A 15,948-nucleotide genomic window follows, 5' to 3' on the forward strand; every position below is an offset into this window, starting at 1 on the left:
TAAGAAAATATACATACAAAAAAAATAGGAAAAAAAACTTTTTTTTTAAGTGCATAAGTGGATGCCTTTAGCAATTTTAAACTCAGTCAAACAAAATTAATTACACTACTTTATAGACTATGCATAGAAAATGTATATACTAATGATATGAGTAAAAAAAAATTTATATAAAAAAATAAAAGATATAATAGATTTTTTTTTCTTGCATATAATAAATGGATCTTTTCCCAATTTCAAATTCCATCAAACAAAATTAATTGCACTACTTTACATTCTTTATTTTTATTTAATTTTCTTTCAATTTTGATTCAAAGGGAGGAAAATTTTTCTTTGAGAAAAGAAAACTTTTGCATTTGCTGAATTATAAATATTTTTCTTTACACCTGAGTTCATCTAGATAAATTCATTATAATAAGTTATATTTCATTCTATACTGTTAATTATATTATTTTCACGTAAAATCTTTAACTTTAAATTAACAAGTAAATAATTAGGTGGAAAATTTAGCATCATTTAAAATGGAGAATAAAAAGTTTGAAATAAAGTCTAACACATAATTTATTTAAATATTTTAAATTTAAATATTACATAATGGATCTATGATATTCTACTAATATTTTTAAAGTTTAATATTTATTTCCTGTGTAGAAGATAAAAGATTGATAATAAAAAATTAGATCCAAAGATCTATGCAAGGAGAAAAACCATTAAAAATAAAAAAATTTCACTTTCCTATTACCAGCAAAAATAAGTAAACATCAACCAGTAGTTAAACACATTTTCTACTACTTAGGTTGTACTTAAACAGTTATTTATTATAAAATTTAAGAAAAAAACAGACAAAAAACAGGAATATTGCAGGTCTATTTTTAAAAAAATTTCCTGAAAGATTTCACAGCAACTGGTCTTAAAAGTTTCTTATTTTTCATCCTATTTTTTTTATTTTTAATATTACAATATATTAAATGGATTTCCGCCAAAACAAAAGCCTTTATTATACCTTTCTTCTTTAACTTCACAAATATATATTGTCGAGTCTCAGTAGCTCAGGGGTAGAATTCGCTTCTATAAAGCCGAAGATCCTCGGTTCGATCCGGGAAGCGGACACTCATTTTTCTATTTAGTTTATGAGCATTCCAGAAGCTTCTGGAATGTTCAGTCTACGTCATTTCCTCTTTCGTTGTTCCTAGGAAGCTTCTAGAACATTCTGAGATAGTATAAAAGCAATCCCGTGATTGAAAAGAAGGGTTCTTCTGGGCGCAGACTAGTTCCCGGTGCTTGTAAATTCCTGATGTTAATAAATTATCAAAACCTCATGTTGTAATCTTCACTAAATATAAAAACTTTAACGTGACAAATTTGGTGGAGGCGCCGGGTACTTGTTAATCTCCCAATCAATATCACGGAGCAAAACACTGACTGGCTTAGAAGAAGCCGTCGAGTCCAAGGACTTCTACCTGAATTTGGACTATACGAAAAACCTAAAGAAGCCGTTGCTGAAACGACTGTGCCAAAGACAGCCATGGCCAATGTGCCAGAGACAGACATGACCACTGGGGACCAACAGGATATGAAACCTGCATTTTGGATGACGCCCACAGTTGCTGCTGAAGCCAGGAAACCAACAATCTTCCTGGGTACTCCAGGACAAGATCCGACAAAATGGCTGAAGGAATACCAGAGAGTGTCATCGTACAATCATTGGGATGACACTATGCAATTAGCTAATGCCTACTTCTTCCTGGACGGCACCGCAAGACAATGGTACGAAAACAACGAGGAATCACTGACGTCTTGGACTTTATTCGAAAATGGTTTGAAAGTGACCTTTGGAGACAGCCAATCCTACCTCAGACGAGCCAAAGACCACCTCAAGTCTCGCGCACAAAAATCCGGCGAAAGCATCCAGTCTTACATTCAAGACGTTCTCGGACTTTGCATTCAGGTTGACCCGACCATGGCCGAAGGAGATAAGGTTTCCCACCTCATGAAGGGCGTCGCAGAAGATGTGTTCCAAGCCCTTCTTACGAGAGAAATCCTAACAACCGCCGATTTTACAAAGTGGTGCCTGTACATAGAAGAAATGAGACAAAAGAGAGTGGGACGGTACAAGTTTGCCAGATTACCTAATGTTGTCCCTATGGCCGCAGTGGACGAAGCACCTGACTTGGCTGTGCTAATTCGTCAGATTGTCAGAGACGAAATTCAACATGTAAACGCGCAGCCATTCGATGTCCATCCCCGTGAACTGCAAACTACTGAGGCTTCTATTCGAAACGAGATGGACCGATCCATAGCAGCCCTTACAACCAACCGACCTCCCTTTATCACGACAGGACGCCCGATTGCAAGACCTCCTAGACGTTTCACTACATACGCCGCAAAGCCACAAAATAATGTTCCTTGGAGTGAACCCCAACGAAAGACCGACCTGTGGCGTACCACGGATAGCCGTCCGGTGTGCTTTCATTGCGGACGACCGGGGCATGTCGTTCGCTATTGTCGGGAACGCCGAACCATATTTAACGACTACCGATCCAACAACCCGAGAGGATATCCGTCAGCTGACTATGAAGACGATACTACCTACGACGCACCTCCCAGACGAAGATCCCCTAGTCCTGCCCGAGGACGGTCACCGATACGTCGTATGAGATCTCCATCGCCGATGCTGCACCGCCGTTCCAGCCAGTCGCCAACCCGAGAGGAAAACTAAGCCTTGCGCCCTCAGTGGGAGGTGAGGCTGCAATTTTTCGAAATCCTCCATTGGCCGCTAAATTGCAGGGAAACCACATCGACATTCTCATCGACGACGAACCCGTAAAAGCACTTGTGGACTCTGGAGCATCCTTTTCCGTTATCTCCGAATCATACAGACAAAAACGACGAAAAGTCATGTTCCGAGCCTCAAAAGACACTATCCTTAAGGTCGCCGACGGCAATTTTGTGAGACCACTGGGTACTTGTGTATTGCAATTGACCATAGATGATCGAACACAGCCCTACCAATTTACCGTGATGCCGAAGTGCAGCCATAGCGTTATTCTCGGTTTTGACTTTTTGAAAGCATCACAAGCCGTAATTGATTGTGGCCGAGCTGAACTTACCTTTGACGAACTTTTACAAGATCAACCAACGAAGCCTTGTACCTTTAACCTTCATGCTGTGTCTGACTTTGTCATCCCTGGCCGTTCCTTCAAACGCATTACAGTAAAAGCCCCAGAAAAACAAGAAGACATTGATTTAATAGTCGAAGGAAATAAAATTCTGTGCATTAATCAAGGAACTGCTATCCCCTCCTCTATAGCCTCCTTTATCAATGGCGAAACTTCAATATGGGTGGCTAATGGACATGCACAAGCACGTCACATCCCAAAAGGCATGTGCATTGGTTACGCTGAGCCTGCCAACTCCGACTACTTGAACACGTTGACGGAAGTACCTTCATACGCTGATGTTGAAGACTCAAAGCGCACTGACCTAGTCGAGTACTCTCAAATGATGGCCGAAACCCTGAGCACGGAGCAGCGAATGCAATTGCAAAACCTGCTGAGAAGCTTTCAAGACGCATTCTACTACGGACTATCGCGCCAAGAATACAAAATAAAAGTGAAGCACAAAATAGACACCGGAAGCCACCCAGCAATCAGCCAAAAACCATATCGAGTATCTCCTACAGAGCGACGCATAATCAATGACGAAGTTGACAAAATGCTGAAACGGGACATCATTCGACCATCAGAGAGTCCGTGGTCGTCTCCGGTTGTGCTAGTTTGTAAGAAAGATGGAAGCTGGCGATTTTGCGTTGATTATCGTCGCCTCAACAAGGTCACCAAAAAAGACGTTTATCCTTTGCCCAGAATAGACGATACTCTAGACTGTCTTAAAGGGGCCCAATACTTTACATCGATGGATCTGCACTCTGGTTATTGGCAAATAGAAGTGGACGAGGCTGATCGGGAAAAAACAGCGTTCGTCACTAGTGAAGGGCTATATGAATTCCAGGTGATGCCGTTCGGATTATGTAATGCTCCTGCAACGTTCGAGAGAACTATGGATAACTTATTACGTCACCTAAAATGGAAAATGTGCCTTTGTTATTTAGACGATATAGTTGTATTTTCGCACACATTTCCTGAACACCTTCGGCGATTACGCTGCGTGCTATCCTGCATTCAAGAAGCCGGACTTACTTTAAATCCCAAAAAGTGCCAATTTGGCGCTAACAAAATCAAAATCCTTGGGCATCTTGTATCCGGACGAGGAGTAAAACCTGATCCAGATAAAGTCGCAGCTGTACAAAATTTCCCTACACCGACGACTGTGCATGATGTCAGAAGTTTTCTGGGTCTGTGTTCTTACTACAGACGATTCATCCCAAAATTTTGTTTCCGTGCTAAACCCCTTCAAGAACTTTTAAAGGGAGACTCAAGATTCTGCTGGGATCAGGCCCACATAGATGCATTTAATGACCTCAAATCGGCGCTGACTTCACAACCTGTATTGGCATTATTCGATGAAAACGCACCCACCGAACTGCATACCGACGCCAGTGGATATGGTATAGGAGCCGTGCTGGTCCAGCAACAAGACGAAGAAGAAAGAGTCATCGCATATGCTTCGAGGACCCTATCTAAAGCCGAGAGAAATTATTCGACCACTGAACGTGAATGTCTGGCAGCTATATGGGCAATAGGGAAATTCCGCCCATACCTCTTTGGGAAGTTCTTCAAAATTATTACTGATCACCACTCTCTATGTTGGTTAGCCAATTTACGAGATCCATCTGGTCGACTAGCAAGATGGGCTTTGAGGCTTCAAGAATACGACGTCTCTATTATTTATAAAAGTGGAAGGAAGCATGCTGATGCAGATTGCCTATCACGAAATCCTGTTCCTAACGAAAACATTTCAGGAGTTGAGTCCCTTGCTGCGGTGACTGACTTGGCTTCGGAGCAACGTGACGACCCGCAGCTTGCCAAGCACATCAGAGTCTGCAAAAATTCAGCCGACTTGTCAAGCGCAGGGTTCTCCATGGTGAATGACATCCTTAGCAAGAAGAATTTTGACCCATCTGGAAAACAGTGGCTACCAGTCATTCCTAAGAAAATGCGGTTAGAAATTCTCCGCCATTTTCATGATGAACCTACTGCTGGACACCTGGGATTGACAAGAACATATGATCGTCTCCGAAAGAGATTCTTCTGGCCGGGGATTTTCCGAAGCGTGCGCCACTACGTAACACATTGCAAAGAGTGCCAGCGTCGAAAAGCTGTCCCACTGAAGCCACCCGGCTACCTGATCCCCATACCTCCAGCCGAAGTCCCATTTCAGCGTATTGGTATGGACTTGCTTGGACGTTTTCCAAAATCACAGGATGGAAATAAATGGGTAATCGTATGCACCGACTATCTTACACGATACGCTGTGACAAAAGCTATTCCCAATGCAGAAGCTCCAGAAGTAGCAAAATTCTTTGTTGAAGAGATTCTTCTAAAACACGGAGCTCCGAGAACCATCATCACGGATCGTGGTCAAGTTTTTCAGTCGAGACTCATTGCCGAGATCAACCATCAGTGCAGCGTAGTTCATCGGATGACGACCGCATACCACCCTCAGACGAATGGACTCACAGAGCGCTTCAACAAAACTTTGGCAGACATGCTATCCATGTACATAGACGTTGAACACAAGACCTGGGATCTGATTTTGCCGTTCGTCACGTTTGCTTATAACACAGCTAAGCAAGATACCACTAAGCATACGCCATTCTTCTTGACGTTTGGACGAGAGGCTGAAACAACATTAGATACCATGTTCCAGTACCCCATCGAGGATTCGGAAACAGACTTCATTGCGAGGTTGAAGATCCGTGCAGAGGAATCTCGCCAGTTGGCTCGGATCCGCACTTTGGAAGCGCAAGAGAAAGACCGACGTCGCTATGATTCCAAGCATCGCGCAGTGTTCTATCAGCCTGGTGACTTGGTGTGGATTTTTATTCCTGTGCGCAAGGTAGGTCGCTCCGAAAAACTTCTCAAAAAGTATTTCGGCCCGTATCAAGTTTTGCGTCGCATTTCGGAGGTCACATATGAAGTTCAAGATTTTGACCCTACATCCAGGAGGCGTAAACCAAAGGACATCGTTCATGTTCTCAGGATGAAACCCTACTATGCACCAGAGGCACAAGAGGACTTGTTTCCAGGCACACCGAGTACAGACCAAAACATGCGGGTCGCCAGAGTTCAGAATCAAAATGCAAGAACTGATGTCTCCAAGGCGACCACGGCCTATTCCGGACCAATAACAAGATCACGCAGGAACCTATAACAGCGAGACGCTGTTCTTTTAAGACGGGAGTAATGTCGAGTCTCAGTAGCTCAGGGGTAGAATTCGCTTCTATAAAGCCGAAGATCCTCGGTTCGATCCGGGAAGCGGACACTCATTTTTCTATTTAGTTTATGAGCATTCCAGAAGCTTCTGGAATGTTCAGTCTACGTCATTTCCTCTTTCGTTGTTCCTAGGAAGCTTCTAGAACATTCTGAGATAGTATAAAAGCAATCCCGTGATTGAAAAGAAGGGTTCTTCTGGGCGCAGACTAGTTCCCGGTGCTTGTAAATTCCTGATGTTAATAAATTATCAAAACCTCATGTTGTAATCTTCACTAAATATAAAAACTTTAACGTGACAATATAGATATATGATGCTCAGAAAATATTATATACCCCTAAAGAGTAAAGAATTATAAAATACATACCAACATCTTCTTTTACTAAAGGAAAAATTTTTGTAACCCTCCTAAGCAATTCTTCAAATGACTTGTAATAATCTAAACTGTAGAATAAACAAAATTATACACGAAATACTGAAAATAGCAAAATAGCATAAATCACAGCAGTCTCAGAAACACTTAAAAAAAGAGGTACATTTATAAATCGGATACATAAAAAGTTAGAAAGTATCATGGAATAATTAAATTGTGCAAATTGAATACTTAAAATTACGACATCTCTTAGATAAAAGAGAGAAAAAATTTAATACATTTCAAAAAACAAATAATAGTAATTTCTAATGAAAATTCTGACAAAAACATCAGTTTATTTAAAATGTGGTGTTAGTTAAAAAATACTGGGTCTCAAACTTCATATAAACTTTAACTTAGCTTCTTTTTTTGAAAATGCAATAAATATTATTTAAAATTGAGTTTTAAATTCTTTAAAGTCCTTTTAAGACACTTATTTTTATCCTAATATGTTTGCTTTTATTCATTCAGGTGACATAAAGTAATTCTTGACGCCCACATTTCAGGTATAAATAATAAGATAATAATTTTATTTAAGAAAAAAAAAAAGAAATTTTTATAAAACTTGATGAATCGGATGATCTTAGAAAATTTTAATGGAGTATAATTACATTTACTCAATTGTAATTTGCAATTTTTAGTTTATAAAATAAAGCATTTTTTAAACTAATTAATATACTTGCTATTTTAAAGAGAGATTTTTAATAATATCAATTTTTATCAAAATTCTCCTTTCTCTTAGTGATTAATATTTTGTAGGACGGCCTATTTATCTTATCTAAAAATAGTATAAGCTCTTGATTAGTTATTTAGTATCCAATGTAAACATTAAAGTTAATTACAGTGAAGTATGTTCAAATACTACCCTCTTCCTATAGGTCCGTCGGGTAGTTATTGATTCTTTTGATAGATCCTAGTCATTGTCATTTCTTATAATAATTACAATTAGAATAAAAAATACATAATACATTTATAATGCATAATGAAAAAATACATAATTTTAGTTGTTTCAAATGACAGTTCATATTAACTGTAAAAAGAACTATAAAATTTACTTAAATGGCAATCATTATTTTTTCACATTGTAGACAAACAAAAAAGAAACCTGATATACATCATTTCTGACCTTGTTTGCATCTTGATTCGATGTTTGAAGATTTTTTAATTAATAAATACTTATCCTGTTAGCTCACATATGGCGAAAAACTATAATCTTAAAAAATGTAACTGGATTAAAAAAAAATAATGAAAATGTTTCAAAATATTAAAAATGGAAATTTAAGAGCGAGTTACTTCTACAGTTGTTAAAATTCCTTTCTTAATTTTATACTCCCTCACTAAATGAAGTTGAAAATGCCATTAACAGTAAAACACATGAAATTTCCTCTATTTCTGCACCACAAGAAATTAAGTTGGCTGTCTATACAGTATGGCATGATGCTAAGAATCTTTGACTTACCAAGAATAAAAACAAAGAAACACAAACCATCTTATTTGCATCTTAATTATGTTTTGTTAATTTCATTATTTAATTTTATTTATTAATTACTGTTACATAATAAGTAATTACTCCAAAAGTGATCAAGAACTATCCCAATCCATGGGTAATCACTTAAAATTTTAAATTTCAAGGAAAGGGAGGTTTTACGAGATTCTTCCCCATAGCTAACAATCGTTCCGGATCTTTCTGAAGGTTTCTTTTATATTTCAGGTAAAATTTAAATTTTACCTTTCTATTTCATTTTGGAATTATATATTTAATTTAAGATGATTTTAACCTTAACTGCATATCAATAAATTAAACACATATACAAATGAATGATTATTGTTTGAAAGGGTGTTTAAGCTCTGGCAAATTATAATTTTTCTTTCCATACAATTGATTTTTCAAATTCTCATGTCACTACCAGTAAGGAAAATAATTTTTGGCAAGAGTAAAAGTTGGCAGGTACTTTATTGTTTTGATTTGTTAGTTGTGTTGTATTTTTAACAAGAGTGCTTATCTTTAACTTTTTACAAAAGGGCCTGTTTTTGTAAATCTATGAAAATTACATGTGAATCTAACATTAATTTTAAATGAGATTCTTTTTAGGTAAGGTTCTGTTTTTGTAAATATGTGAAAATAAGGTCCTAATTCTGTAAAAAAAATTAAACATTCTAAATAATAAATTACTTGAAAAGGTTTATCATTTGATTAAGTAATAAGTTCATTAAACACTATACACAAAACTTTCTTTTCTTTATAGGTAAATTGATGATTTGAGTAATGAGATTGGACACTGTTTTTAAAAGGAAGAATTTTGTTAAGAGCCTCATTTTGAAATATAAAGTGAAAGAATCTAGCTATTATTTACATTTAAACAAAAATGGCAGCCCTTTAAAAAAGAAGCGTCTCATTAACATTCATAAATACAATATCACTAATACACATATTGAAATAAAGTATGTAATCACATTTCTCGACTCAAGGCAAAAACTTACTTTATGTTGGCCACCTCTTGTTCCCAACATTTAAAATGTTTACGTCTTTCTCCGATGTTTTCTTGAATTGGACTAAGACTTCTCGCTTCAGAACTATTATTCGTTAAACTTTTTTCATTAGGAATAGGCATTGGTTTATTAATTTCTTTAGAATTCACTTTTTTATCAGACATTGGAATCATAATAACTTGTTTTTGAGAACTGTCTTTATTGGGAACAACCTTCAGTATATAAGAAGGAACTATAACTTTAGAATTTTTGACATTCAGTTCAGGTTTCAGGTTGTTATTTAATAAATTATTAGTTTTATTCGGACTCAGCTTGTCTGTTTTAATGCAAACTAAAGATGACTGAGGGACTAGAAGAACTCTACCACCAGAATCGGTACACTTAACAAATGCAGTACTAATTCCGTTGGGTACAGATTCTTTCTTCACGGGTGTTTTATTTACAGGGAGATTATTTGCTAGTAATGTGTTGTTTTTAGAATCAGCTTCACTTGAAAATATGTTGTTGGACATCAAGTTGGTTTCAATTCCTTCTTGAAGGACATTATTGGATTCGGTGGAAGTGAAAAGTTTCTTGTTGACAGTGGAATCGTTTGCATTGCTTTCTGAATCGATGTCAATTTCCATTTTAACAGGCAGGGTGTGAAGAGAATCACTTTCTGAACAGGAAGTGGAAGATAAAGTTGAATTCGATGCATCAGATATGGGAAAATTGAATGATGTTCTAGGAGTAGCTGGAGGTGGAAAAGAGTTTCCAGTTTTGTATAATTGTAGATCAACAATCTAAAAAGAATAACTTTGTTAATATATAACTTGATATTTGTTATGGATGCAATTAAAAAAAAATCAGAAAAAATAGCGTTAACACTTTATTGTTATTGTAAAACATAAAGCAAAATGTATACGTAAAGTGAAATGAATATATAAAGTAATAGAAAGATTGCCAGTAGTATCATTGAATCTCTCATTCTTGTGGAACAATTTAGCAGGGTTGGCTTTTTGCCGGCAGAAACTGGTTTTTGCCATGCCAGTGGCAGAAACTGGTTATAACCGGTAAAAACTGGCAGAAACTTGAAAAACGTCTATATTAGTTCAAGTAATTGCTTATTGACATTTTGTTTAAGTAAACTGAAAAATGTAACTCTATGTAACTGTAATTCATTGTTTGTAAATATATATTATTTTGATTACATTAAATATAAAGAGTGCAGTGCAGTATATCAAATATTTATATAAAATAAAGCAATATAATAAATATAAATACTAGATTTCAGTTTATTATATTAAACTCTGAAATTCAGTAATTATTATCATTTAACTCTTAATGTAACTGAATAGAGCTACTTTCATATAGTTTTTTTTTTCCTTTGCAAGACATAATTTGCATGGCAACAATCCAATTATTATAACAGTTTTAATCTCTGCTGTACGTAAGGGGTAATATAATTGGTTAGATTTACTGATTCATAAATGTAAACAGCAATTTCACCGGTTACTTCGTTTAACATTTAAATGTTTTTCTATGAATTATCCATTGTATGTCAATCTCAGTGCTTAACTCTTATGTCATTTTCTAAATTTCTGCCACAAATGTGGCAGAAAAGGGTTTCTGCCATGCCAGTTTTAACCGGTTTCTAAAAGTGGTTTTAACCACCTCGGCAGAAACTTGGCAACCTTGCAATTTACTCACTATTGAGACAATTTTGTGTCGTTTGGAACAATAATTTTACATTATTATATTCATTTATTTTCATGCAGCATAAATAATACATCAACGCTACAAGTGAAAGCAAAAATTTAAATTTCTTACTTTATATGTTTTTGGACAACAATGTAAAACACTTTTTGTTTTGAACATTAAATTTTAAAAAATAAATCTTTTTGAAACAATTTAAAGAGCAAGTAGAAATATTTAGGGAAGGTTTAGACTATTTTTGATGAAATTTTATGTAGTGCCTATTTTGAAGAAATCATACCACCAGTATTTACATTTATTCAACATGAACTAATTTACCATAAATAACCTAATCCATTTGGTTCTAATTTTCAGAAACTTTCCTTGGATATTAAATAAAGCAATATCTATAAAAGCAAGAAAGCTCAATATTAGAAAAAAACTTTTACCTAGTAAACAATTTATATTCATAAATTATTCATAAAATATTCATAAACTATTTAAAATTGCTTGTGTAAATTCATTAAAATATTTCTTAACCTGAATTTCAATTTTAAATATTCTAATTAATATGAAATTGAATTGTTTAAAAAATTACTGTAACACTAGTTTACAAAGTATTCTTTCATTTTTTATTGGCAGAATATACATCATAATTTTGGCTTCACCAACAAATCTAATAGTCTTTATACAGGTTCATTAACAGAAAATCTTTTAGGCGAAAAAAGAAAGGAAAACTCACTGTTTCGGCACCAAGAGTTTGAAGGCCAGTAAAAGTCTTGTCCAACTAAATCAAAATATATGAATTTAAATTAAAAATATAAATATGTAAAACATTACAAATATAGTTAATAATTTTTACATGCTATTATTATACAGACAATGAAATCATTGTTAATTTGCTCAAACTCTATAGCTATAGATGATACTAACAAATAACATTGATTTTATGCCAGTCTCATTGCAAAATGTTTCACTCTTTTAACTCAGAACTCAATCTTTTCTAAATGAAGGAACAGTCAAAAACTAATCATTCAATTAAAGATATAATAAAAAAAAGTCGTATAATCTCTCTTGCAATTCTATACAATAGATAAGAAAAGTTAGTGCAACATGTTGAGTTAATGTGTGAGAAGTCAATAAAAACCTTTGGAGGAAGAAAAAAAGCGTGTTCCCTTTCTTCAGTGTCGATTGCCTTGTTAACATCAATTGGATCAGTTTGTAATTTAGGGTCAGAATAGAGATCAGCAGTTACCATTTTTTTTTTTTTTTTTTTTTTGCTATTGAACCATAAATGATTCATTTTCTTTTGGCAAAACACCTAAGTTGTAATTTAAGTTCATTAACTATTGAAAATAGTTTAAATGCTCGTATTTTAAAAAGATTTAACGGACAGATTGAAATTTTTTCAATACTAGTCTTAAAATTAAGATTTATGACCAAGCGTTGAATTTAAATATCTACAGCGACATCTAGTTTCTAATCTAGATGTGAATTTGTTTTTTGTTGTAATTGAAAAGTATAAAATAAGCTGAATTGTGGTTTCAGCTGAAATGAAGAAAAAGCAATGACAATAGTTATCAGCAGAACATATTTTTTCAGTGTCTTTTTTTATTGTAAGTGAAATGTTTGGTGCAGAATCATAATAATATTATTTTTCATATTACATAATTTCATAATAAATTAATTACATAATAAATTCATATTACATAAATTAATCAAGCATTTATTAAGGAAATTTTTTTTTAATTTAGCTATTTTCTTTTTGACTGGCATTTTATTTAAATAATTTCATAAAAATAACCAAAAAATTAAATAAGTATTGGATCATTAATTGGATATAAATGTAATTAAAGGTTCAAAGGTTCCTGACTCTTGGTACCACTGTAACCCTTCCATGGAACGAAACAGTTCCACAGAACACCTTTTGGGAACCATTGACGTAAATATATATTTAACTTACATTATTAAATTTTTCAATAAAAATTACAAAGTTTTATAGACACTTCTATGTTTGTGCCTTTGCAAAAGAATTATGAGAATGATTTTATTAAAAAAAATAACATTCTTTTCATCTTCATTAGCGACCTGCTTGGGTTGGTACCTGCTTTTCCAAGAAGTATTTTCCAGGCTAGTCTACTACCTGCAAATATTCTGCAGCTTTTTGTCCGCAGTACCAGTGGAACTCTTAAGCCATCTAATCATGTCAAATTTGGTCTCCATTTCTTAGAGTGCTTGTTGGCTTAGCCTAAAAGATTTTTTTCATGGCGTGATCTTCATACATACTGAGGACATGGCCCACTCATTTTATTCTTTATAGTTTAATAAATTAAAAAATAACTAGTTCCTTATAAAATTATGCACAGTTCAAAATTAAATAAACATTAAAAACATTGAAATTACCTTTAGATTATGAATGATATCAACAGGTTTGTTTCGAGTATCATGAAAATGAAGTTGCACCCTTACAGGAAATTCTCCCCAGCCTCTTTTAACCAATTGAAAAGGTGGAGAGCTGTAAAAAATAAATATCGTAAATAGCAATAAACTATTAAATGTAAACTTCTAATTTTCCACAAAGAGAAGTCTGTATTCAGAATTCTTTGCAAGATTTCATTTCTTACAGAATATTGAATAAAGATTTCATTAGCTATTGAAAATATTTTAAATACTATTACTTCAAAATTATTTCGTAAGAAGATTGAAATTTTGTTAATACTAGTCTTTAAAATTAAATATTAAGTCAAACAGTTCAATTCACACATCTGGTGCAGCATTTAGACTAGTTGTCCACCTGTAAGTTCTTAATTATATATAGATGTAGGACAATTTTGATTTCTCTCTACTAATAAAATTATTATTTATTTATTTTTACAATCCTATTATCATAGTAATTTCAATTTTATTCTATTTTCATGAAATGAAGATTTTATTTTACCACTGACTGTTGACTGTCAGATTTTCCTTTTTCTAAACACTTATTTATTTATTTTTTGCAAGCTAATATTTTGACAGACCAAAAAATGGGAAAGGTTTTATAAATTTCAAAATGACACAAAGGGAATCTAATTTTTTAACCAATCTGACATTTTACTTTTCAATTTTGAAATCGAACCAAAACAATCTTTCGAAGGAATTTAAAAAATTTATAAATACAGAAAATAAAAATAAAAAATAGTTCAGCTCTCTGTATTTATTAATAGGGATTGTATTTTTATTTGACGCCCGATGGCTGAGTGGTAGCGCTTCACACTCCCGTGCCACAGGTCCTGGGTTCGATCCTCAGGCCGGGCAAGGTTGACTCAGCCTTTCATCCTTTCAGTGGGTCGATAAGTGAGTACCAAGCATGCTTGGGAACTAAACACTGGGGGGTTCCGCGTTCGGCTGACCACCTGACCGGAACACCTGCTCCTGCAACCCAGAGCACAAGGTCAAGAAAACTGAGATGGGCACAGTAGGCCTTGGCCCTCTATGGGCTGTCGCTCCACTGAGTTTACTTTAGTAGTATTGATAACTTTTATTTACGCGCTTTTCTTGACGGCTGGGATTAAACTCAGTGGGACGGCTTTTCTTGAATACTGAGTTTAATTTTTAGTAGTAGTATTTTTATTTATAAGACAGTTAATTTTTGCAATGAAGACATGTAAAAGTTAACAGAAGCTTGTAAACTTCTCCTTTTTTACCAATTCCTGATCATTCATCACTGAATTACAGGCAAAAATACAAGGATGAGGAATTAAAGCAACATATTGTAATTATTATTTTCAAAAAAAACTTTTACAATCAACCAATTAAGTATAAAACTGCTACACCAAAATGCAATAAAACACTGTCTGTGTCTTCGAAAAGTTAAAGATAAGATAATGATATTAAAGATAGATATTTCAAAAACTATAACTAGACACTGGAAGAACATGTGAAATGACATAATAAAACCACTCAATCTTCCAGATTTTAGAGCACATTATGATCAATTTTACAAACTTAATTTATTCAGTAAAATCTTTAGATAAAAATGCTTGGAATAGGAAAAAAAAAGTTTACTTAATATTTGGCAGATGTGTAATATACTACACACTAGGATTTAATGTTTTAAGTTTATTAAAATGCATACTAAACTTTTTAGTATGCAAATTGCATGCAACTCCAAAAATAATTTTTTTATACACTGAAACTAAACATACTTTATTTCAACTATATCATTCGGCCGATAACTAGGATGCAACAAAAATCTGACTTTCTTGACATTTACATCAACATCGTCTGGTTTTTTATCTTTATCACCTCTGACATATACCATCCATTTATGAGTAGATTGATCGCTCTCATTACGCTGCCACACAGGAATGAATCTAAATAAAATAAGAACTTTTATTAAAAACCCTCAGTAAAAAACAATTTAGACCCTAAAAATTATAGATATAGTAAAGATAGCCACAGTTACTTTCAATCAATACAAGCCTTGCTTTACTCAATTAAAATTTGAAGAAAAAAAAAAAGAACAATTTTAAGACGCAATAGAAGATGTTAAAGAGTAAACTTTCTCTCTCTCTCTGTATATATATATATATATATACAGTGAAACCTCCGTTAAGCGGACATTCATGGGACTAAAAAATTTGTCCGTTTATGAGAGTTGTCCGTTTACGGGAAGGGTACCCTAATAACGAAATTTAACACTGTAAATTGTTTTTAGAATATTCTCAAAGATGTAGAAATAATTAAATAATATCTACAAGGATACTGTAAATATCTACAAGAATATTTATTTAAACAATAAGAAAGATAAAAAAGAATATATAAAGAAGTTTGATATAAATACATAATTCTGGATGTAGCTACAGATAAATAAATATAATTTTCCTATTAGCATGGATACTCAAGTTAGACATATGATACCAAATAGGAGCGTACTGTCCTCATTCCGTTTCAATTATTAGGTTCACATCCCCTTACGCCTACTTATCATTTGATAGGGAACATGG

The 15,948-nt window shown here is 34.0% G+C and overlaps 2 protein-coding genes across 3 annotated transcripts in view; one reads left to right on the plus strand and one right to left on the minus strand.

The window, feature by feature from the left end:
- The window catches only part of D12 (YEATS domain containing 2 homolog D12), a 41,657-nt gene that overhangs the window by 14,941 nt on the left and 10,768 nt on the right, over window positions 1-15,948 (minus strand). For both annotated transcript variants that reach the window (XM_021147006.4, XM_021147007.4), the window contains exons 7-11: window positions 15,148-15,315; window positions 13,367-13,478; window positions 11,706-11,750; window positions 9,281-10,071; window positions 6,755-6,831 (exon numbers count right to left, since the gene is read on the minus strand). In XM_021147006.4, coding sequence (XP_021002665.1) covers window positions 6,755-6,831; window positions 9,281-10,071; window positions 11,706-11,750; window positions 13,367-13,478; window positions 15,148-15,315 — 1,193 coding nt within the window. The remainder of the gene's footprint in view (window positions 1-6,754; window positions 6,832-9,280; window positions 10,072-11,705; window positions 11,751-13,366; window positions 13,479-15,147; window positions 15,316-15,948) is intronic.
- Window positions 1,031-2,716, plus strand: LOC147803484 (uncharacterized). Its single transcript, XM_087151214.1, has one exon. The coding sequence runs from the start codon at window positions 1,523-1,525 to the stop codon at window positions 2,714-2,716; it is 1,194 nt and encodes a 397-aa protein (XP_087007340.1). The 5' UTR covers window positions 1,031-1,522.

Source organism: Parasteatoda tepidariorum, chromosome 9 (genome assembly GCF_982258835.1).
Source record: "Parasteatoda tepidariorum strain Cologne lab strain chromosome 9, Ptep-v5.0, whole genome shotgun sequence".
Taxonomy (NCBI): Eukaryota; Metazoa; Arthropoda; class Arachnida; order Araneae; family Theridiidae; genus Parasteatoda; species Parasteatoda tepidariorum.